The 23676-nt window shown below is 42.6% G+C and overlaps 1 protein-coding gene across 1 annotated transcript; it reads left to right on the top strand.

Moving 5' to 3' along the window:
* Window positions 1–11690: 11690 nt before the first annotated feature.
* Window positions 11691–15661, top strand: LOC133908449 (NAC domain-containing protein 73-like). The gene is made up of 3 exons (XM_062350483.1): window positions 11691–12402; window positions 12587–12788; window positions 14754–15661. Exons 1-3 carry the CDS (start codon window positions 12241–12243, stop codon window positions 15326–15328), a joined length of 939 nt encoding a protein of 312 aa, XP_062206467.1. The 5' UTR covers window positions 11691–12240; the 3' UTR covers window positions 15329–15661.
* Window positions 15662–23676: the final 8015 nt, after the last annotated feature.

Below are 23676 nucleotides of genomic sequence, written 5' to 3'. Positions count from 1 at the left end.
TCGATCATCTTCTGAGCAATTGCGTTAAAGAAGTGACACAACCATGTGATGACCACCTTTATGTATCCTGGCTTGATACCCCTGATTGCAATAGGGAGCATATGTGCCATAATCACATGACAATCGTGAGACTTCATGCCGATTAGCTTTAAATCTTTCATCGAGACTAGTTTCTTGATGTTGGATGAGTAACAAGTCAGGACTCTCACCCCATGTAAGCACTTGCACAATGCCTTTTTCTCCTCAGGTGTCAGAGAGTAGCTAGCTGGGGGAAGATAATGTTTCGCATTTGGTCTGTCTTTAGGGTGTAGCTCTGGTCTGATTCCAAAATGCATCAAGTCTGTACGTGACTTGATTCCATCCTTTGTCTTGCCCGGTATGTCCAGTAAGAGACCAAGGATGCTATCACACACATTCTTCTCAACGTGCATGACATCGATGCTATGGCGAACGTCCAAGTCCTTCCAGTAGGGCAAATAATTAAAGAAAATTGGCATCTTCTTCCACAACATGCTGGTCGGTGTCTCACTTTTCTTTCTCTGTTTACCCTTCGGTAACTTCCTAAAAACAACCTTGATGCTCTTAACCATTTCAAACACTAGTGCCCCGCTACGAGATTTTGGGCTAGTACCTTGCTCAATCCTATTGTCAAAATGTTTCTTCATCTTGCGGTATCTGTGAGTTTTGAGTAAGTATCGTCGGTGTCACGTGTACACTACCTTCTGTGAGTATGAAAGGTACACAGACGCGGTTTCATCCAAGCACACTACACATCCTTGCTTCCCTTTAACCTGTTCCGATAGGAAAAAAAAGGGCAGGATAATCACTAATGGTACGAAAATCATGGCTTTCAAGGTGAAGTACTGTCGTCGGAACTCATCCCACATTTGGACCCCATCATTTCATAGTTTTGCTATATCTTCCATCAGTGGTTCCAGAAACATATCTATATCGTTGCCAGGTTGTTTTGGTCCTTGGATAAGAATGGACAACATAAGGTACTTATGCTTCATGCATAGCCATGGAGGAAGGTTGTAGATAGCCAGGACCACTGGCCAAGTGCTATGTGAGGTGCTCATGTTACTGAAAGGATTCATTCCATCGGTACTCAATGCGAACCTTACATTCCTGGGTTTTTCAGCAAAATCTAGATACATGGCATCGAACTTTCTCCATTGACTAGCATCAGCGGGGTTTCGAAGCTTAGTTCCATCCTTCTTGCGCTTATCAAAATGCCAACATATCAGTTCAGAGTCCTTAGGGTTCGAGTACAAACGCTACAAGCGGGAGATCACTGGCAAGTACCACATCACCATGACAAGACTTATTCTCTTCTTCTCCACATCAGAAGAAGTGTCTTCTTTGTCACGACTAGCATTACTCTTCGTCTTCTTCGCGTTGGTGGAAGCATCTTCGTCCTCACAATCTTCATTCCACTTGTACCGACTTGCATTGCATACAGGGCATCTATCCATGGATTCAAAGAATCGTGCAACTTTTGGAATAATCCACTCAAGGATCATTCTAGCCATCTCGGGAAAAATACATACTAACCTCGGCTCTGGGGAACAAAGAGCACCCGGGTCACACGCGTGGCATAGGTGTTTCCGTTCCAAGGAAGTTGGGATTCCCTGAAGGCGCTGATTCATATAGGAGCTAAAGGAGAAACAAAACTGAGCACGAAGCAGTCGAACGTGAATGGATGCGAATGGAGATTGTCGCTGAGGTTGAAGCAAGGATGAAAGAACAGATGGATATGCTTGTAGAAAGGATGGAATAACAGGTTGAGGAGTGAGTACGGGCAACGAGGCAGCCGACTGAAGCCATGACACTTGAATCTCCACCGGCTCGGCACTAGAGCAGTTGTACATCTGCACCAGATAATGATCCAGATAGCATGCTCGATCAACATGACTTTCTTACTGGCGGATTTGAAGGTTACCCCCCCCCCCCCGACGATGACATTCCAAAAGAGGTCCCTAGTGAGAGATACCCCGTCGATGACATAGATGCGGCCACCAAGTGCAAGCTCTTACTGTCCACCAATGTTGGCTCTGATAACATCATTGAGGTTGACACGGGCTTGGCGTTCTCGTGTTGCAAGGAATAGACGATCCATGGACTCCCGCTAGAGCCTGGTTACGCTAGGGTGTTAGTGGAAATGGTATACAAGAATTGCACATCCCTCCCACTTCCTATTCCCCCCAGAGGATGACGTCAGGACACTTGGGGAGGCTGTCCACTCCTTCATCCAGTGGCCGAAGAAGTTCATAAAACTGGTTGCCCCTCCACCACCTCCACAGCCTTTGTCTCCAGTACGCGACAATAGCGACTTCTCTTTTCGTCGTGCTCCACCAAAGGTCAAATCTCCTTCTGCACCACATGAGCAACAAGAATTATCCAGCAAAACTGGCCAATAGTCTGCCAAAACGGCACCTCCCGAAAAGAGCAGAGCCAACAAACAGAAGGACAAGAGCAAGGAGGTAGAAGAAGAACCTCTATCAAACACCTACATGGCAGGCCAACCGTTACTGAGCAAGAAAGCGTTGGAGCAATTGGGCTGGGCAAGTATGATTCTGTACGACCTATACATGAAGAGGTTCCATGAGGAGAAACATCTTTCTCCTTGTTTCAACGCTAAGTACAAGTGGCAATATTTCCTGAAACCAGTTGGATCCTTCCTCATGACCTTTAAGGATTTATTCCTCCTCTACCGTCTTGACAAGCTGAACGTCGGTCTAGTGAGATGCTGGACACTATAAGTGTTACTAATCACTGTTTATGTTTAATGAACCACCTAACTCATTTATATGCTCATTCATCTATATTACTCTTATGTGTAGACTTATGATTCAAGAAGCTAGGAGAGAGAATCTAAGAATTGGATTCCTTGATCCACAGATTGTATGTGGATTAACGACCACTTGGTCTCTGGGGGAGGTCAAAAAATACGTCACGGAGGCCATGATCGCTCTCTGTAGATCGAAGGGCCTTATTTTCTCTACCATAAAACTACCGAGACAATCAACATTGCATATACTTCGACTCGATGTACTATGACCCAGATAGATATTTAGATCTGACAGATTTGTTGACAAGGGCTTTCACGAAGTATGTTTCGATGCGCGGGTTTATACGGAGAGATAAACCCTCAGCGACCCACCAACATAAGTTCCCTAGTAATAATTTCTCCATTGCACATCAATTTACTGTTATAATATGCATTCCATAGAACTAAATATACTATGCACAAATTTCTATAGTATCACAGGCAGTCGTAGGGTATCAACCTCTGTTTGTTCTATGTTGCCTAGTATATGCTGCAAATTGTTGGCTCTAGTCCACAAGTATATTCACCGGTTAGTGTAATTATAGTATATTAGAATGCATTTTTCATCATTGTGCCTAACTATTTTATTTTTCTTTTACAAACATATAAATTTCTACAAATAATTTCGTGAAGGATAGTCTCATATATATTCAAAACTGGCTTGTCCATTTCATACTTGCGAAGATCATAAAGGAGAGCGATGAATTTCATGATCGCAACAACTTTAGGAGCTACGGTTTGTAATCTCAACAGAAGTTGTTCATTTCAATATATTGAAAATGCTTGCATCTTGCAATCTATTGATGTATTATACCTTTTATGACTAATGATATAGAAAATAAAGCAAATGAACTCATTATTTCTTTTTAATTTAGTGTGATAAAGCTAATTTGTTTGTTTATTGTCAGGCACAGGGTTGACTCAAGAACGAAGAATGAAGAATGCTTTGCAATATTGTGAGGAATTGTAATATTGACATTTTACTTATGTTTGTGTGTATGACTTTATGACATTGAATGAAGATGTTCGATTGTTGTGTGTATGATATGTGTATGTTATTTGATCTGTTGTTGTTTGAATACAAATGATCCGTGAATAATTTGTTGTTGATATGTCAATTTATATTTAGTAATATATAAATGTAGTATTGTATAAATGCATAGTACAAATGGTTCTACACCTACGATAGTCTGTACAAATGCACAGTACAGACGGCTTGAAATTGGAGCCGCCTGTACTGAACCATGTTCATAGACGGCTCGAAACTTAGAGTCGTCTGTGATAATCTCTAGTACAGATGACTCATCATTAGAGCTGTCTGTACTGTTCCTATATCACAGATGGATCGAAACTTGGAGTCGTTTGTGATAATCTATAGTATAGATGGCTCTAGTCATGAGCCATCTATACAAATCTTTGTACAAATGGTTCAAAATCCGTCTGTACAAATCTAATATATACAGACTCTTTTCTACAAACGGTTCAAAAAAGCGTCCCGCACGGGTGTTGCGAACCGTCTGTACGAATGAATTCTCTAGTAGTGCATCCCACACTAAGCACATAGTTTGAGCACTTGACACAACAACCGAGGAACACTTTCGGCAGCCCCTCTTGATAGTACGGCTCCCGATCTCTCACCAAACTACTTGAGACCGGAAAAACTACAAAACCTATTCTAGTTATACCTTTGCCTTGAGCAATCCCATCGAACTTAACGAACACATCATCCAAGCCCCGACACTTCTCATAGCTCTTGAAGGCTCATCATCAACTACTCTTTTCTTGATGACGATGATCATCCTCGCTTCCATCTTGATCTTCACTCGATCTTCGGAAGCTTAATGAAGCTCTCTTGAGTTGCCCACGCACCAAGCATAGGAGACTTTATTCTTCACATCATCTTCATTTGGTTCACCACCAAAACATAAATCGCAAGCATCCAGCACACAAGTTGTCCATTAAGCTAGTTTTGATCTTGTTCTTCCAACTTGACATATTAAATATCTCAATTCAACTCATTCTTTCATATGGAACCTAACCCCAACTTACTCTTAAGCACAAAGCACATGAGTTAGTTTATAAAACCAAATTGACAACTTCATACCTTAAGCCATTTGATCTTCATAAGTAACTTGACCTTCACTCTTATTGTCAATCTTCATATAGAATCTAACCCCACTCACTCTCAAGCACATAGAACATGGGTTAATCCATAAAACTCAATTGATAATATCATACTTTTAGTTACTTGATTTCCACAAGTAATTTAACCTTCCTGCTTATTGTCAATTTTATTGAGATCATCCTTAATCTCCGAGATCTCTTCCATTCTAGCTTCTCCTTCATCATATGAGCATCACCTAGAACTCATTGATCTCAATGCATCTCTTGATCTTCATGGTATTCCTTAATGAATCAGTGTTCTATCAATCATGCATCACCTATGGAATAACCTACTAACAATTCTTAACATAATTGTTAGTTCATAGGTATTATCATTAATTACTAAAACCACACTTAGGAGCTAGATAAATCTTCAACTGGTTCAAAATTTTCCCTTGGTTAGAGTATTCACCTGCAAAAGATGCGGCCTTTTGCTTTCCTTGCTTTCCATATTTTCTAAGAAACCAATAGGAAAAGTTGGATCCGATGCATTCACAATGAAAGGGTCCAAGAGTTGGAAAAAAGTTAATGATAGAATATGGTGTGCCTTCTTGACTCACATGGGAAATGGCTGTAGTTCAACTCATAAATACTCTGTTCAGTGATATGATAATTTGAATCAGCCATGTCATATTGAACATGTGGTGAAGAAGCGGTCAAAAAAATAAAATAAAATCAAGAAGAACAAACTGCATATTAGAGCATCAATCAATGTTGTTTGATGGTTAGCATTCCAAGCTTGCCCATTCTGAGGACATGATGAATCTATTGAATCAAATAACCAAGGTAATTTTATTAAAATGGTAAAACTTCTAGCTCTACTGAATGCTAAATATACCTCACCACAAATTCAAAAAAGAATCCTGAATCTTATGGCTGATAATGTGCAAACAAAAATTCATAATGAAATTGGTGATGCTAAGTTTTTCTTGATTGTGGACGAATCAAGAGATGGATAAAGAAAAGAACAAATGGCACTTGTTGTTCATTTTTTTGATAAATATGGTTTCATTAGAGAACGCTTTCTTGATCTTGTTCGTGTTTATGATACATACTCTGCAACTCTTAAACAAGAATTATGCTCTATTTTATTCTACCATAAATTGGATATTCAAAGTATTTCTGGACAAGGATATGATGGTGCTAGTAATATGCATGGAGAGTGGAATGGATTGCAAGCAAAGTTTATGGAAGAGTGTCCTTACTCATATTATGTTCATTTTTTGCTTATCAATTATAGTTTGCTCTTGTTGCTGCATCCAAAGAAGTAATTGATGTTCATTATTTTTTTGAACATCTTGCTCCTGTTGTCAATGCTGTTTAATCTTCTAGTAAGAGAAATGATGACTTGCATGCCAATCAAGTTGCTGAAATGGAGCATCTAATCGAGCTTAACGAGCTTGAAACTGGAAGTGGTGATAATCAAATTGGAACTTTGCAGCGTCCTGGTGATACTAGGTGGAGCTCGCATTCTAATTCGGTTTACAGCCTTATAAAGCTTTACATGCCTACATTTCCAGTACTGAAAGATATTGCTATTGCTAGAGGTTCAGGAACTTCACCTTCTGGATGAGCAAAGGTTGTCGTGTTGTTAAATTAATGATATCATTTGACTTTGTGTTTATTATGCATGTTATGAAATAACTCATGGGTATCATGGACTTGCTTTGCAAAAAGTTACAACAGAAATCTCAAGATATTGTGAATGCTATGCATGATGTTGTCACTACCAAAAAGTTGATTCATAATTTAAGAGATCATGGTTGGAATAACCTTATTAGTGATGTAACATCATTTTGTGGTAAACAAAGAATTGAAGTTCTAGATATGAATGGGTTTTATGCAGACTTTATTTGTTCTCGTGCAAAGAATGAGACAACAATTGAGCATCACTACATATACAACATTTTCACAGTTGCAGTTGATCAACATGCACATGAGTTGAATTGTAGGCTCAGTGAACAATTCTCATTTTGTGTAGCTCTTTGGATCATAAGGATTCATTCAGTTCATTCAAAATTGATGATGTGTGCTTGTTGGCTTAAAAGTTCTATCCTGCTTATTTTCCAGAATAAGAAAGAATTAACTTGAGATATCAGTTACAACATTATGAGCTTGATGTACCTACAAATCCAAGGTTTCAAAATTTGTCAACTGGTGCTGATCTTTGTCGTCAGCTAATAGAAACTAGAAAATCGGATGACTATTATTTGATCAACAAGTTATATAATATTTCCCCTCTTTATTTAGTTGCTTACCTAGTTCCCATTGCTATTGCAATTTGAAAGTACTAATCATTTGTTCTTTGGCAGGTTGATTCGGCTGTTCTAATTCTACCAGTTTCAACTGCAACGGTAGATCATGCATTTTCTGCAATGAAACTTGTTAAGACAAGGCTTTAAAATAAAATGGGAGATGAGTTTATAAGACATTGCTTGATAATCTACATTGAGAAAGATATTGCAATAGAGTTCATAATAAATATACTTATTGATGACTTCTATGATATAAAGACACGCAAAGTACGTCTAAAATGAAAAGATTAGTTCTTTATCTTCTAAACTTTTTTTTGCCATTCATCTGCTTTTATGTAATGGAATTATGAACTTATATGTTACCAATATTAGTTACATAAGAAGTGAAAATTGGATGGAATATATAGCCAATCTCCATACTTATTCATAGTCCATATAGCAATTTGTTGATCATGTTTTGCTGGCCGGCCCCGCCTACGTAGAATTCCTGGCTCCGCCAATGGACACAAGCAATACATAATGCCCGGTAGACCACGTCAGATCGGGATAAACTCACCACGCACATATAGCTACGCCAAATTGTACGTTTATATTTATAACACGTCACATATATCCATTGCGCTAAAACTGTTTTCTTTCCGTTCTCAAGATGGATAATGTCAACTTGCTTAGGTGGTTCTTCGGCCCACAGGCACAGCACGTACACTGATCACCCTAATCCACGCCGTCCGAGCCAGGTAGGCCGGTCCAAATCCGCAGGTGTACGTGGCTGCTAGGTGTGTCGTCCCTCTGGCCTGCGCGCGCACGGCCGGCCGGGTACCTTTCCGCCGGGCGGACGTCATCAGCTACTCCTGCTGCTCAGCTGCTCAGGAGCTAGCGCGCGTCGATGTCGCCGCTCGCTCGCTCGCGTGGTAGATGGACAGTCCAAGTCTTTTGCTGTTGGGGTATCTCTCTTCCAAGACACTCTACGGTGACCTCACATCTAAAAGTCCCTCGCTCTCCTTCTTCCCCTCCCCTCTCACAAAGGCGCGCGCACATAGTACTATAGTAGTAGCTGTATGCAGGAAGTAGGGTGGTGTGGTGGAACGTCAGCGCGCGCGAATCAGGTTGCCCCATCTTCACTCCACCACCCCGGCCGGCCAGTTGCCTCCTGAAACTTTTAGCTAGTTTCCTCTCTTTTATTTTCCCCGGCCCGCTTCTATCTCTTTCTCTCTCTAGGTACCTCATTTCGAAACACGAGTGATACTAGCAGTGAGAGGGTTAGTTCCGGCACCACTCTATTCTATTACTGGCATGCACCAAGCTTAAGGTACTCGCAAGTGCATGCGATGATGCATGCATGTATCCTATTGATTACAGGAAGAAAACATACACCCAATCACCCATCCATCCATCCATCCGATCCATCCGATCCGCCTACTTTACCAACTGATTGGCTGTATGCTCTGGCTGCTAGCTTGTAATGATGAACAGGTTTGATACTCCTGGCCGGCCGGTATGTGTGCCGTGTGCGTACGTCAAGTACAGCAGTCAGCGGCTGCACTCTGCACCAGAATTGCAATGAAGAACGTACGTACTACGTAGCTCGTGATATGCACGCCGCTCGCTCCTTCTCACGGTTCGATTCGCACATGGATGCTGTTCGTTAATTTCGCTTATATATGTTTGGTGTGCGGCTCTCTCCCGTGTCTTGTTAGAGAAATTGGCCGTTTTTCTTGGAACGCATTGCCTGGCAGCCCGGCTTATATCCTCGACTGGTGTGTATATGTAGCATGTCAGGTCAGCATCGGTCTTTTCAGACGTGCAAATTCTAACCGTCAGCTGGACGTCGATATGTCAGATAGAGCTGGCTGGGCACGATCGCTGTCGATGTACGTGTACGCAGCAACCCGCGATGGCTGTGCACGCGCGCGGTGGGTGGGGCCCGGCCGGCGCAGAGAATCCGGCGCCCGCCTGGTTTCCAGCTCACGTATACTGCTTGTATGTACAGACTTGTGGGACAAGCAACAACCACCCAGACATCATACGCTCAGATCCCCTGCTGCTGCTCCTCCTCCTCCTCTTGCTATTTTGCTACGAACCACGACGTGTTTGCCCACGCATCGACACATGGATCCATAGCTACAGCGACGTCTACTCAGCTCTTATCAGCAGAGCAGGCAGCAACCCTGTTCTCACCTAAAATGCAACTCCAAACAGGAGTGTGCACACATTGGTTATTTGTGTCATTCGTGTGTTTTGAGATTTGGAATATATCTTTGTGCAGCTAGGGAATGTGACCGGCGGCAGTGGAGGATAGAAGAGGAAATGTTCAGGCCGCTCGTGCTATGGCGCGGGGTAGGGCCAACAGCTCCCGTTCGTGTTGACCCCACGAAGGTGGCGGGGGCGGCCGTGAGGACCTTCTTCTTGCGCATGAAGGGGCGTGTGGGGTGCCACTCTCATTGTTGCCCGCAAAGCGCGTGCTACGGGGCCCATTCGTCATTGACCCCACAGAGGCAGCTAGGGCAGCCGCGAGGGCCTTCTTCCTGGCGCATGAAGGGGCAGGTGGGGTGCCACCACCGTCATCGCCCACAGAGCGCGCGCCGCCGGGCCCATTCGTCATTGCCCCCACAGAGACGGCAGGGGCGGCCGTGATGGCCTTCTTCCCGACGCATGAAGGGGCGCGTGGGGAGCCTCCCCGTTGGGCCCATTCGTCTTTGACCCCACGTAGGTGGCAAGGGCGGTCATGAGGGCCTTCTTCCCGATGCATGAAGGGGTGGGTGGGGAGCTGCTGTCATAGTTGCTCGCGGAGCACATGCCGCCGGGGCAGCACTAGCGGTATGGTGGAACGTGTGCTGAGAACTCACTGGGGCACGCGCACGGGCAAGTGCACAGGATGCGTCGTTACCATCAGTTCGGCGTGGAAGGGAAGCAGGACCGCGGTGGCGGTACGTCATGGTCACTTCAGCGGCAGAGCAGCTCGGCGCCGGGGTTCTTCTCGAGCCTTATTGTGGATAATGGTAAGGAGCAAAGGCGGCGTGAGTGTGACTGGCAAAGGCGCTGGCGAAACTAGAGCGGGCACAGGCGTGTGTCGCTGAGCTACATAGTCGCCTCGAGCAGACTTAGGGCAAGCAGCATCGGCTCGTGGAGGAGGCGCGCGACGGATCCACGAGATCCGTGCGCGCCTCCAAGAGGGAGGAGAGCAGGAGCAACAGCTTCCCGTAGAGCCCGAGCCTGATCCCTCCACTGCCGCTACCATTGGGCGACACCGATGAGAAGAGGTGGCGTCGGCTGTGCTCCTAGACCCCGGCAAGGACAAACCAGAACAAACATATAAAAAATCAGAATATTTACACATCATACGTAAAATCAGAAAGTATAATCATCCTTGGAATAAACGCATACAAAATCGAAACATTAAAAAACTAAAAAGTGTGGACATCCCATCAAAACAAACGTATAAAAAACTGAAACATTAAAAAACCAGAAAGTGTGGCCATCCGACCGGAAGAAACACATTAAAAATCCGAAATATCTTATTCCTGCTTGTTATTTTGACTACTCCTGCTTGTTATATTAAATATTCCTGCTTTATTTCAATGTAGTGCAGTTGTGCATCATGATAGCATTCTGGTATCTCATTCCTGCTTGTTATTTTGACTATTCCTGCTTGCTATCTTAAATGTTCCTGCTTTATTTCAATGTAGCGCAGTTATGCATCATGATAGCATTATTCAATTACATATCACAATTTTTGCTCTGACAACGTGTCATTCAATAAAAATGGTCCATATAATGCACCACACTGAATTATACACTCACATCATGATATGTATCCAGAGATATAAAATGTTATAGCAATATGAAAAGTCATATTATTCTGGTACCCATTGCCATCTCTGGTTCCATCTCCGGCCTCTGTAGTTTGAAGAGAACTCTATAGGGAAAAAAAATAATACTAAAACTGTGAATGTAACCTTGCAAACACAACTCAATGCTCGGCAGCGACGAGGCCCCACATCCACCTGAGTGTGGAGACCATCGTGGTCCTGTTGCCCTCGGTGTGGCCGCCCTGTCCCCGACCTCATCGACATCTTTGAGTCGGCGGCGAGAGCTGGAGCGGGAGGGCGTCAGGAGTGGTGGCGGAGGGAGCGGTGAACCTTTTGAGGTGAGAGTGCGGGTGGAACGGGTGGAGGAGTGGATGTTGTGGAGCACTGGACGAAGCCGCAGCTCGGATGACGGCAACGGATCTGCGTGCACCGGAGGATCCCGAGTCGCGGTGTTTCAATTATGTCGGCCGGGAGAAAAGTATGCCAGGTACATTTACAAATCTATTTTTTTTCTTCACTTTTTTGCTTTGTATCAAGATTCGTGCACAGAACGGTATACATAACCGGTGTGTCCACACCTTAGAAATTTCATATTCCTGTTCTAGCCGGCATGTGCTTCGATCAGCTCCTCCTTTCTGTGATTCTGTCCCGTCTCGCAGCCTGGGCTCTGCTGCCGGTTTCTTTTGTTAATTTTATAGTTGTTGCCCGGCGAGCTCGTGGCGATTTTCTTGGGAAGCAATAACCAGAAGTTGGTGAGAATTCTATTCCCCTGTATCAGACAGACAGACAGCGAGAGAGAGAAACACCAAGCGATCGAGCACAGAGCTGCAGGGGATCGATCGATCGGTGGTGGCTGGTGCCCGATGGTAGCTTTTAACAGGGACAAGCTTCCTCCTGCCCTCTTTTTCTCTTTGTTCCCTTCTCAGGCCGCTTTGTTCCTTCGCCTCGCCTGCCCAACCTCTCCCTCTCTTTTCCTCCCCCTCTCTCTCTCTTCTTTTACGTGCCCTGTCATTCCTCCGGAGATCAGCCTTAGCCTTGCCTCATATGGGGGCGAGCAAAGCGTAGGACGGCAGCGGAGAAGAAGAGGCTTTCGATCTCTCCCTCTCTCTCCTTCTCAAGTACGTACTACTCCCTGTAAAACGGGGGAGGTGGTGAGAGGGAGGAGAGAGGACGAGATCGATCGATGATGACATGGAGCAACAGCTTCAACCACGTGCGCGCCGTGGAGAACAACCTGGCCACCGCCGCGGCGGTTGCCGCAGCCAAGAAGCAGCAGCAGGCGTCCTCCCACGTCAACCTCATCAGGACGTGCCCCTCCTGCGGCCACCGCGCGCAGTATGAGCAGGTAGCCTCATGCCCTCATGTCATGTACGCACACATGCTCGTTCAAAGTACATAGTTTCGTTCAAAGTTGATTGAACACTTAAATCTCCCTGTCTTTGAGCATGCATGCATGATGCATATTGTTATAGATTCACACGCATGTATAACACTGAAGAGGAATTAACACAAGTGGATCGATCGATCAGGTGCAGGCGGCGGCGACGATCCAGGACCTGCCTGGGCTGCCGGCCGGTGTGAAGTTCGATCCGACGGACCAGGAGCTGCTGGAGCACCTGGAGGGGAAGGCGAGGCCGGACGCCCGGAAACTCCACCCGCTCATCGACGAGTTCATCCCCACCATCGAGGGCGAGAACGGCATCTGCTACACCCACCCGGAGAGGCTTCCTGGTTAGTTGCATGCTCGTTCAAAGTACGGTTTGCAAACGTCCGATCTCTTTAGATTTGGACCAGTGGAGGAAGATAGATAGATTGATCCGTCACGAAAGAACCTTGACAAGCTAGTTAACTTGTAGACTAATTGCTCTTTTAAATTTCTTAATTAGTTTTAAGAATAGAACTCCTTATTTTGATACTGAAAAAAAAAAATCTGGTTCTGGTCGTTTTCAATTGGATGGCCTTGCTTAATCAATCATGCCTTGAATTTTGGTATGCTGTATGCACATTCACGTTACATTTTTTTTAGTACTTATAAAACTACATGTGTATTTTCCTCGTCCGTTCCTGTGTATGAATGCCACTAAACTCTCCATGCATCCATATACAACTAGTTATTTGCTTTTGAGCGTGATACCGTATAAACATCCATAAAGGGTGCCTTTGAAGTAATTGCTTGTCCTGCTTGGCAAATAGTTTATTGTACATTGAAAACGATAGATTGAGACACACAATGCCATCAAAGGTCTACATCAATGCAGGGTGCATGCAACATCAGATCAAAGGAAGTATAAACTTTGAAAGGAACTGTGATAGATCTGAACTATTTTCTCCTTACCCTTTAGATCTCAGAGTTCTCAATATATTTCAGGCTAGTCGTTGTATATATATGATATAATAATTAATGGATAATGAAATTTATGTTGTTTTTTTTTACTTTTCATGAAGAGTGTACGCTTTCTTATCCAAAGGCACAACTTTATCGTGCCAGCAAGAAAAAAATTGAATATCATAGAAGGCGTGCATTTTTATTTTGGAATAAATTGTAGCTCTTGTCCATTTTATTATGACGTCGATGCAAGTAGGTCCATAAACTTGTGTAATGTTTTTTTCTTAGCTGATATGTCTCCTGCGATCTAATTGGAAAGAAAATCTGTCATACTCTCTCAAGTCATAAATACTTGACGTTTTGATTAAGATCCTGTTAAACTTTTAAATATTGATCGTCAATAGCTTCTAAAATATTTAGTTTGAAAACATAAAAATCATACATGCAGATATATTTGTCTTGAAAAAACTTTCATATAATTATTTTTTATTAGATATTGTAACTTAACTTGCACGCTGAAGACCGTAAAAAATTAAAAAAGTCATGTATTTTTAACTGGATGGAGTACTTCTTTGTGCCATTTATACAAGTCTTTTCATGGAGACATATACCTACTTTCAAAGTTATTAGGCTTATTTGCAACAGCCTCGCAAACTTAGGGGTCAACGGTGCAATTTGCTCTTTATGAGCACCCTTTCCTTCATTGTCATGCACTTTAATTTGTTAAATATTGCACTGAAACACAAAGATATTACACTTTATATTTTTAGACCAACAATGATCGAATATGGTTCACTAAATTGGTACATTAGCGGATAAGTCTGGTTGCTATGTTCGCTGTAAATATATATTTTCTTTGGTCATTGCTGGCCATTGAAATTCTCGATCGTGAAACTTACGTTGTGTTTACTAAAAAGTGTAAGAAAGAAAATACTGTTTATTTGTTATTATTATTGTGAAACTAATTATCAAATAGTCAATGAATTCAAAATATCTTATTGAAATAAATTATTTCCAAAGCCAAACAGATCCTTTTCTCTGTTGTGCTATTGTTAAGTCACTGTTTTTCTCAAGTGTAACTCAACTTTTATGGTCTCTTGATTTCTATAGAGATCGATGTGTTGTTTCATTAGATATTCATTCAAGGTATAAGATACACGATTTATGCGCGTAACAGAAAATAATTAGTAACCTTACCAATATACTCTCACATAGGTTGGCAACATTTTCATGAGCAATGTACGTCAGTTTTGTGAACACGTAAGAAAAAGTCAATTTGTTGCATGCATGTATAGCTATGAAGCGGCTTGCAGTTGCACACTTGCACCTCTAACATGAATGAGAGTTGAGACACGGTGTCTTGATTTCAGGAGTTGGAAAGGACGGTCTCATTCGGCACTTCTTCCACCGCCCGTCGAAGGCGTACACGACCGGGAATCGGAAGCGGCGGAAGGTGCACACCGACGAGCAAGGCGGGGAGACGCGGTGGCACAAGACGGGCAAGACCCGCCCCGTGTTCACCAACGGCAAGCTCAAGGGCTACAAGAAGATCCTGGTCCTCTACACCAACTACGGCAAGCAGCGCAAGCCGGAGAAGACCAACTGGGTGATGCACCAGTACCACCTGGGCTCTGACGAGGAGGAGAAGGACGGCGAGCTCGTCGTGTCCAAGGTGTTCTACCAGACGCAGCCGAGGCAGTGCGGCAGCGGGTCGGCGACAACGGCCAAGGACGCCATCCCACTCGCGGCTAGCGCGGCGACTGATCACCACCAACACGACGGTAACAACAGCATGCTGAAGGAAGCAAGCATCGTAGATTTCTACACCCCGGCGACGCTAATCGGGTACACCCAGGCTGCTCCTAATAACAGGGCGGCTGCTTCTGCTCACCTGATGCCTAACTTCGAGATGCACACAAGAGGGCCGGCTGGCTTTGGTCCCTGACCATGGATTGCAAAGCAAGTAAAACAAAGCAATTAAATCTACTTGACTGATCGATATAGGTTAGAAGAGACAACCGAAAATGGCGCCGGCATGCATGGCATAATTTACTACAAGAGTTCACTAAACGGTATTACTGGACAGTAAGAGGAGTGGTACGATGTTGAGCGAGCGTGGCTGCACATACAGATCATGAAGAGTAGGGATCGATACTGTTACATTGTTCATTTAATTGTTACACGTACACATAACTTGACATTCTCATTTTTTTTTGTTTATTGGTCTGTTGTTCCATAATAAGAATGGTGGAGTTTAATATTGTATATTAGTTCTTAACCTTTAGCTTCTTTCCATCCTTGAGAGGTAGCAACAGGTACCGGAAAATTATGACTAGAGAGGTATTAATTTTTGGTACCTAGATACTAAATTTTAGTACATCCGAAGGAATAATTCGGCGGTACCTCTTGGCACCTCCCGAGTACCATAAAAACACTCTAACTGAAGGACTTTTACATATGCAAATCTATGTACATCCTCGTTTTGGAAGGATATATGTGCTTTATGAGACGGGGAGAATACCGACCTTTTGTTGATTGTTACTCGCTCCTGTAGTAAAAGAAAATGTGCGGACATTGAGCTAGAGACATGGATCGGCGACAAGATTGCAGATCCGGGGAGGGATGCTGGCAGCTGCGAGGAAACCCTAGCTCGGCCGGCCCTCTAGGTGTAGCGGTTGGGTGCAGGACGAGGGACACTCAATAGGGCCAGGGGTAGGGAGGAATATGAGAGTCTGATTTCTACTATGTCTAGTACTGTTCCCTTCTGCGTTGTGGAGCATCTGGTGCTTCTCTAGGGAGCAGGGCAAAAGCGTGGTGTTTATCACAAATTATGGACTCTAGACTGGAGAATCCTGCTTAGAAGCCGTGTCAAACACGCCCAATATAAGAAGAGCTTTTTTATGGTCCTTGGAATATCAAGAGGTGCCAAAATTTGGTACTAGAGGTATCAAATTTTAGTACCTCTCAAGTTATAATCAGTGGTACCTCTCTAAGGATGCCAAAAAAGCTCATATAAGAAAGAATGTACATAGATCCTAGATTGTTAGGGCGAAATATCTATTTGCAAGATATTTTCCACAAAAGCTCATATAAGAAAGAATGTACATAGATCCTAGATAGGAGTATCAGGAAATTTCCACTTGGCAACAATATATAGTGCCAAACCCCCATCATGCACCATGCCATATAAGCCATGAGCTACCTAGGGACGTATGAGAGTTTAGGGGTGATGCATGAGAGGTCATGAGCAGAGAGGAAAGCTATATTAAAATTGTGTAATGAATAAAGCCACAACGTCAAAATAGCCCATCAGTAACGGGTGATAATAGTCATTAATGATGGATGCTATACCCGTCACTCCGTATGCGTCACTAATGATGACACATTAATGACGGGTGCGGACCCATCACTAATGACGGTCATTAGTGACAGGTTACAGTTAAGACCCATCACCAATACGCGTCTGCTATGTCTTGTAGGGGTCTGTGTCCCATCACTAATGATGCTCATTAGTGGCGGGTATCCACAAAACCCGTCACTAATGTTTTATCATTAGTGACGATTGTGTACAGATGCCCGTCACTAAAGACCATCATTAGTGATGGGGTTCAAGAAGACACCCGTCACTAAAGACAATCATTAGTGATAGGGTTTTGATGGAAAGCGGTGATGGGGTTCTGAAGGACATCCTTAACTAATGACTAGCATAAGTGATGTGTGACAGTTCCTCTAGTCACTAATGTGCTAATCCCCCTCCTTAGTTTTCCCTGTTTTCTGGCTGCATCTTGAAGCGAAGTTAGGATTTGACAGTTGTCTTCTCCTACAAACATATCCACCAGCAATCATATCCACCAGCAAACATCCACCATATCGACATCAGGTAAAACATCGAGGTCACTCATATTTAAATAATAACATGCATAAGTCGAATGGGGAACCGCAAGTCGAACGGATGGACGATTGTGTACATCGAGATAACTACAAATTACATAAGTTGAAAGTGCAACCATAAATTACATAAGTTAGTATGCCGTCTCCTTAGAATGGAACTCGCCTTTTGAATAGATGACTTCGGCCATTATGAATGAGGCGATCCGTCGAGGAGTGCAAACTCCTTGATGTTGCCATCCGGTAAGCTAAATTCTTGCTGAAGGAAAGTAGTTTTGGAAAAAGTATGCAATTAGCATGAGCAAAATTATTTTATCATCAGATATTAGTAATGAATAAAACCAATTATGAAAAAATATGCAATTATCTTACATCTAGGAATTTCATATTCGTTGCTGCCATGGTTAGCAGCATGTGACATGAAACGTAAAAGTTGTAGGCGTTGCTCGATAGTTGTTGGTGGCACTAGAAAGAAAAAGAATCATCAGTTTGAAAGGAAAAAAGGGTACTAGTAGAGTATTTACAAATATGTTTGCTAGCATTTGCCACAAAGTAAGTCTTATGTGTCAGTGTGCGGGGCATCTAAGGATCATACTTTGGATTAGAGTGATTACACATGTCTATAGCCCTACATGCAAAGAGGGATCGATTAGTCAACATTTGAGAAAAGTTTGAAAAGTTCAATATGTAACCTAAGTCATAAATAGCTTACTCGTTGAGGATTCCTTTGACCAAAGTATAGTCACGTTATCCCCTTTTGCCATCAGGTCCTACTACTGGTCCTACTAAATCGAGGTATCAGACCAAGTTCCACTTGGTGGCAATGACCAGTAAGATCCAATGATTACTTGTGTTATGGGTAGCCTTTTATAGAAGCGTAAGAAATGCAAATAGTAGCATGTATTTCTCCTTATAGTAAGGATAAAATTGTGTCTTCGATTCTCACGACAGTTTCTAGAATTTGGCAAACTCACTATCACTATACTCGTCATACCCCTCAATATCGCACACTATTTGGTCTACATTCTCCACCATCCACGTAGTTATTATTGAATCATAATATGTATGCATTCTTCAGATAAAGTCATCAATGAGTCCTTGATCCATATTGCCGTCCGGGAGGACCCAATTTATTTCCCCTTGGTTAAGGTCTTCCTTGCCGTGTTTGTTCCAAATGTGGTATCTCTCTTTGAATCAGTGTCTTAACAAGTGATCATACACATTGTCTGGTTTTAGGAACTTATTCTCATTCTTGGAATCATAGCATGGACACCATATTACCATTTTACCCCAACCTTTCATATCCACCATCGCGGTACTCATGAAAGACTTCACCCTGCTCATGTACTCGTTAGAAGTATGGCAATCAAGGTATATCAACTTCGGTCTGTCATCTACAAATTGATAAATAATTCATTATTAATCGAAGCGATAGAGTAGATACAATTGAATAAGTATAAAAATTATAACTAAGTTTACTAAATTAGGAGTAGATTCAAGCCAATTTCTTATCTAAGACGAATGATCCTAGCTAATTTCAACATAGGCAAAGATAGATTCTAATCCTATTAGAGGATATGTGGCCTAAGTTGGTTTCTATGCTCTTGTACGATTCTAGAGAAAATTATGCAGCATCTCTCTATTATTCTCCAAATAGACGTTTCGACAACAAGCCAAGAGGGCATGTGTCAAGAGAATAATAGAGAGATGCCTCCAAGATTCTCTTTAGAACCATACAAAAGCACAAAACTCTACTACTCGAGCCACATATCTTGAATTGTCCGAAGTTCATGGACAATTCAAAAGCATTTTCTTATAAATATGATAAGTTACCAAGTCATATTTATAATCAAACACTCCTGAATGGGATACGTAGGTTATGCAAACTAAATTCACTTTTAATATAATTAGCATAATTGCACTATAGACATATCAATATTTGAGAGAAGGAGATATTGTGAACTCCAACTCAAACCCTAGAATCTAGCAAATATTAGCAAGAGAAGGAGAAAATGGGATGCAAACATTCAAAGGCCAAGGAAGACAATTCACATGTACCAAGATTTGGGAAAAGGAGTAAAATAGTTGATTCCAACTCAAACCCTAGAATCCATCATTTATGAGCAAGAAGAGGAAAGTGGGCGAAAAACCTTCAAAGGCCAAGGGACAATCACAACTTTAAATCACTGAGATTTTGGTTGGTCTTCAATAGAATCGCCAAAAAATTGACCCTATACCGACAATCGTTGGATAAACACTGTCTGGTTGAGCTGCTCGGCGCAAAAATATCCCTAAACATCACTTATTAATGACAAGTGTCCTTATCACGTGTGCCCTCTCTACCCGTCACTATTGACTCCATTATTAGTTGAGCCATCCAAAACTATATTTAGTGACGTGTGCCCTCTCTACGCGTCACTAATGACTCCATTATTAATGACAGACTTTGATGTGATATATCACTACTATCTTTAATGATGGATCGTTCACACACCATCATTAATGACCCCTCATTAGTGACGGCCTCATGAGTCTTGGTCAGGTTCCAGCTCGAGCCATACATTAGTGACGTGTTATCACTGAAACCACTACTAATAATACATTAGCGACGCGTCTTGATAGTGCATCCGCCGTCCTTTTGTTCACTCCCTTTTTTTACTCTCTAGAAAGCCTTTGCTCGTTCCACTTCTGATCGGCCGTCACTAATAATGGTTTCATACGCAGTTAGTGTTGAGTTTTCTTGTATAAGTGTGGTTCTCTAGGTAAAATTGCATATATATTTTATGACAGGATTTGCGTACTTCTTAGTACCTAATGAAGTAATGATTCAACGCCTCTGCTCCTGGAATAACAACGGTCCATTCGACCACCCTCCAACCCAAGACATTTAACCCATGAAACCTTAAAAAACACATAGACTTGTTTCTACATCGCAAACATAACGTGGAGTATTCGAACAGCCCATAATACACGTAGAGACTCAAATTTTACAAGAATTTAAACCTGATGAATAAAGATTGAAAGATAAGCTAAACCACATCGATCGCGCGCCTCTGCCCCCTCGAGCTTGTCAGTAGCGTCGCTTAGCATGTCAAACTGCTCAGAAACAAACGGAACACGCTCGAATTTTGTTTTGGGCCTGATCCCCTTGGTCAAACACACCCTGCAGAAGTAGCGGTGCCTCTTCGCGCACACGTTGATCGCCGGTGAATTGTTCTTCATGGTCTTTGGAAGAAAGCGATTATGTGAGAGAGGCCCAGGCTAAGTGGCAAGTTGCGTTCTTTTATAGGCATGTCTAGTGCTGAGGTGCTAAATAAGTATCCAATCGATGAAATCTAACTGTTAAAAACGGTTAACATATGAATCAAAGAAACATTGGAACTGGGTTATGTCATGTGTAGTCAAATCCTTTGAAATATGAAATGCAAGATTTTTTTAAGTGAGTTGTCGAGTGCAGATTTCCTAGAGAAGTCTCAATGCTTCTCATGCAAATTCCGAAAGAGACATATACAGGGAAACATGTTGGTAATATGCGCAAAAATCTAATTCCAGATTTTATACAAAGGCATATTTCACGATCTATAACATTTGAACATACTTCTAACCCTAGCAGCAAGTAAAAGTACCAAAAATCCATCAGTTTCATCAAGAACTCACAGTCGGGTTGATGAAGGGATGAAGTTGACGATGTGTCGATTTGCTGCCGTGCAGATCGAAGATGAAGCAGTGAAGAGCGGTCGCGCAGGTGCGCTGCCCAGAAACCTTATTGCCGTCCCTCGTGCGGGCTTCACGACGGCAGAGGCTCGGAGATACCGCTCACCCTCCAACCTTGTGCACGGCAAGGAGAAGGGCCGGCGAGATCCAGCAGCACAGCACACAGGACAGTGATCTGGATGGGTGGAGAAGAAAATGAGGAGCAGAGAGATGTGTCCCAAAAGCCTGGACGTCTCTAGGATTTATAGGAAAAATGGCTGCCCTCTTGGAGCCGTTTTCTCTCATAAAATTCCCACAATTGCAGCCTCCTTAACTGACCAATAACCCTCAGAGTTAAGGCATTGATCGCGGTTAAAACAGCTGATTATGGCATTGATCACAATTAAAAAGGGAGAGCAGCAAAAGGGCTTGCAATTTTGTGCTGCCACACCACGCCACGGTCGTGCGTCGCAAGTCACAAGTCACGCGGATATTCACGCGAAAAATACTCGAATACGCGCGCGCGCGTGCGTGTGAATATAGCAAAGTATACTCTCTCTTTCTCATTTTCTCTATTTCAAAGAGGCCAGAGAACTCAAGTATTTAAGTTGGTCTACATCCCCTTGCCTGGCAATACGGGACTAAACCTTCTTGCTTTGCATTCTCATGAATGGGCTTTAAATGGGCCACATTCCAACAATCCCCCACCAATGCCAAAGCGAGAAAAAGAAGGAAAAAAGATCACTGTATTATAGTGCTGTTAATATACCAGTCTTTTAGTATAAGTCCCGTACGGGTTGAACTTACACCTAGAATATCAAGATTCAACTTTCCACAACTGATGAATGGACTATGCCTTGAATTCACAGTTTTGTGTGGGCAGATTTCACTTGAAATCGCAACTGATACTAGGCTGCTAAAACAACCTCGCCTAAACAGAGCGTTTATGGTCTGCTCTCATATCTTCTCATGAGCTTTCTAAGAGAATGCCCTGTTCTCATGAACTGCGACCAAACAGTTAGGCTCAAGTAGGTGTTTTCCTTCAAGATATCCTGCAGGCTAATATCTTCTGCAACGAAAAACATTAAGGCTTTACGCCAACCTTCCATGCAGTCAAGAGTACTTTTATTTTTAACATGTGTAATGTACTCTTTGGTTACATCATCAATTTGTTTTTCCTATTACCTAATTTACGGGATCTCCGCTCAGAAGGATAGGTTACCATTGTGATGCACTAACTTAAATGGGCCTCATTCCCATGTCCTTGGACATCACTGAAATCGCATTTCGTGGTAATCCCTTTGTAAAAGGGTCTGCCAGATTTTTCTCAGTACGCACGTAGCTCACAGCTATTACTCCGGAGTTTCTCATTTTCCTGACAGATTTAAGTCTACGCTTCACATGTTTGGAGGACTTAGTATTATCCTTAGTACTCATAACCTTGGCTAGCACAGTTTGGTTATCGCAGTACATAAGGATTGGTGGTATTGGTTTATCAACCAATGGTAAGTCAAATAGAAGCTCTCTTAGCCATTCAGCTTCAATAGTGGCTGTCTCTAGTGCAACAAGTTCTGCTTCTATGGTTGACCTCGTCAAAATGGTCTGTTTACAAGACCTCCATGAAACTGCACCACCTCCAAGTGTGAATACATAGCCACTGGTGGCTTTGATCTCATCTGCATCTGAGATCCAATTGGAATCACTATATCCTTCTAACACAGATGGATATCCTGTGTAGTGAATCCCAAATGCTGTTGTGCCTCTCAAAAAGCGCAACACTCGCTCAAGTGCCTTCCAATGATCATCTCCTGGATTTGACGAGAACCGACTTAATTTGCTCACAGCAAAGGAAATGTCAGGTCTTGTTGCACCAGCCAAATACATAAGGGATCCAATTATTTGTGAATATCTCAATTGATCTATTCCTTGTCCTTCGTTCTTTCGAAGTTTTACACTCGCATCATAAGGAGTCGGAGAAACTTTACAGTCTTCAAAGCCAAATCGGCTAAGAATCTTCTCCGCATAGTGGGATTGATTTAAAGTGATCCCATCTTCACTCTTGATCAATTTAATATTCAAAATAACATCGGCCGGACCCAAATCTTTCATCTCAAAACAACGAGATAAGAAGGATTTGATTTCATCAATCACGGCAGTATTTGTTCCAAAAATTAGTATGTCATCAACATACAAGCACAAAATTACTCCTTGACCCCCACCAAAGCGATAGTATACACACTTGTCTGCCTCATTAACACTGAATCCAGCAGATGTTAATGTGTTATCAAATTTTTCGTGCCATTATTTAGGTGCTTGTTTAAGGCCATACAGGGATTTTAACAATTTGCACACCTTATTTTCCTGCCTAGAAATCTGAAAACCATCTGGTTGCTCCATATAAATTTCTTCCTCCAACTCTCCATAAAGGAAAGCTGTTTTTACATCCATTTGATGAACATGAAAACCATAGGAAGCTGCTAAAGCAAGAAGCACTCTGATGGTAGTAATTCTTGCGATAGGAGAATAAGTATCAAAGAAATCCTCTCCCTCTTTTTGGGTATAACCCTTGGCCACAAGCCTAGCCTTGTACTTTTCAACAGTACCATCGGGTCTTAATTTCTTCTTAAAGATCCACTTACACCCAACTGGTTTACACCCGCTTGGAATATCAGTAATCTCCCAAGTCCCATTAGACATGATAGAGTCCATCTC

Source organism: Phragmites australis, chromosome 2 (assembly GCF_958298935.1).
Source record: "Phragmites australis chromosome 2, lpPhrAust1.1, whole genome shotgun sequence".
Lineage (NCBI taxonomy): Eukaryota > Viridiplantae > Streptophyta > Magnoliopsida > Poales > Poaceae > Phragmites > Phragmites australis.
This window is presented reverse-complemented; position numbering and strand designations above follow the sequence as displayed.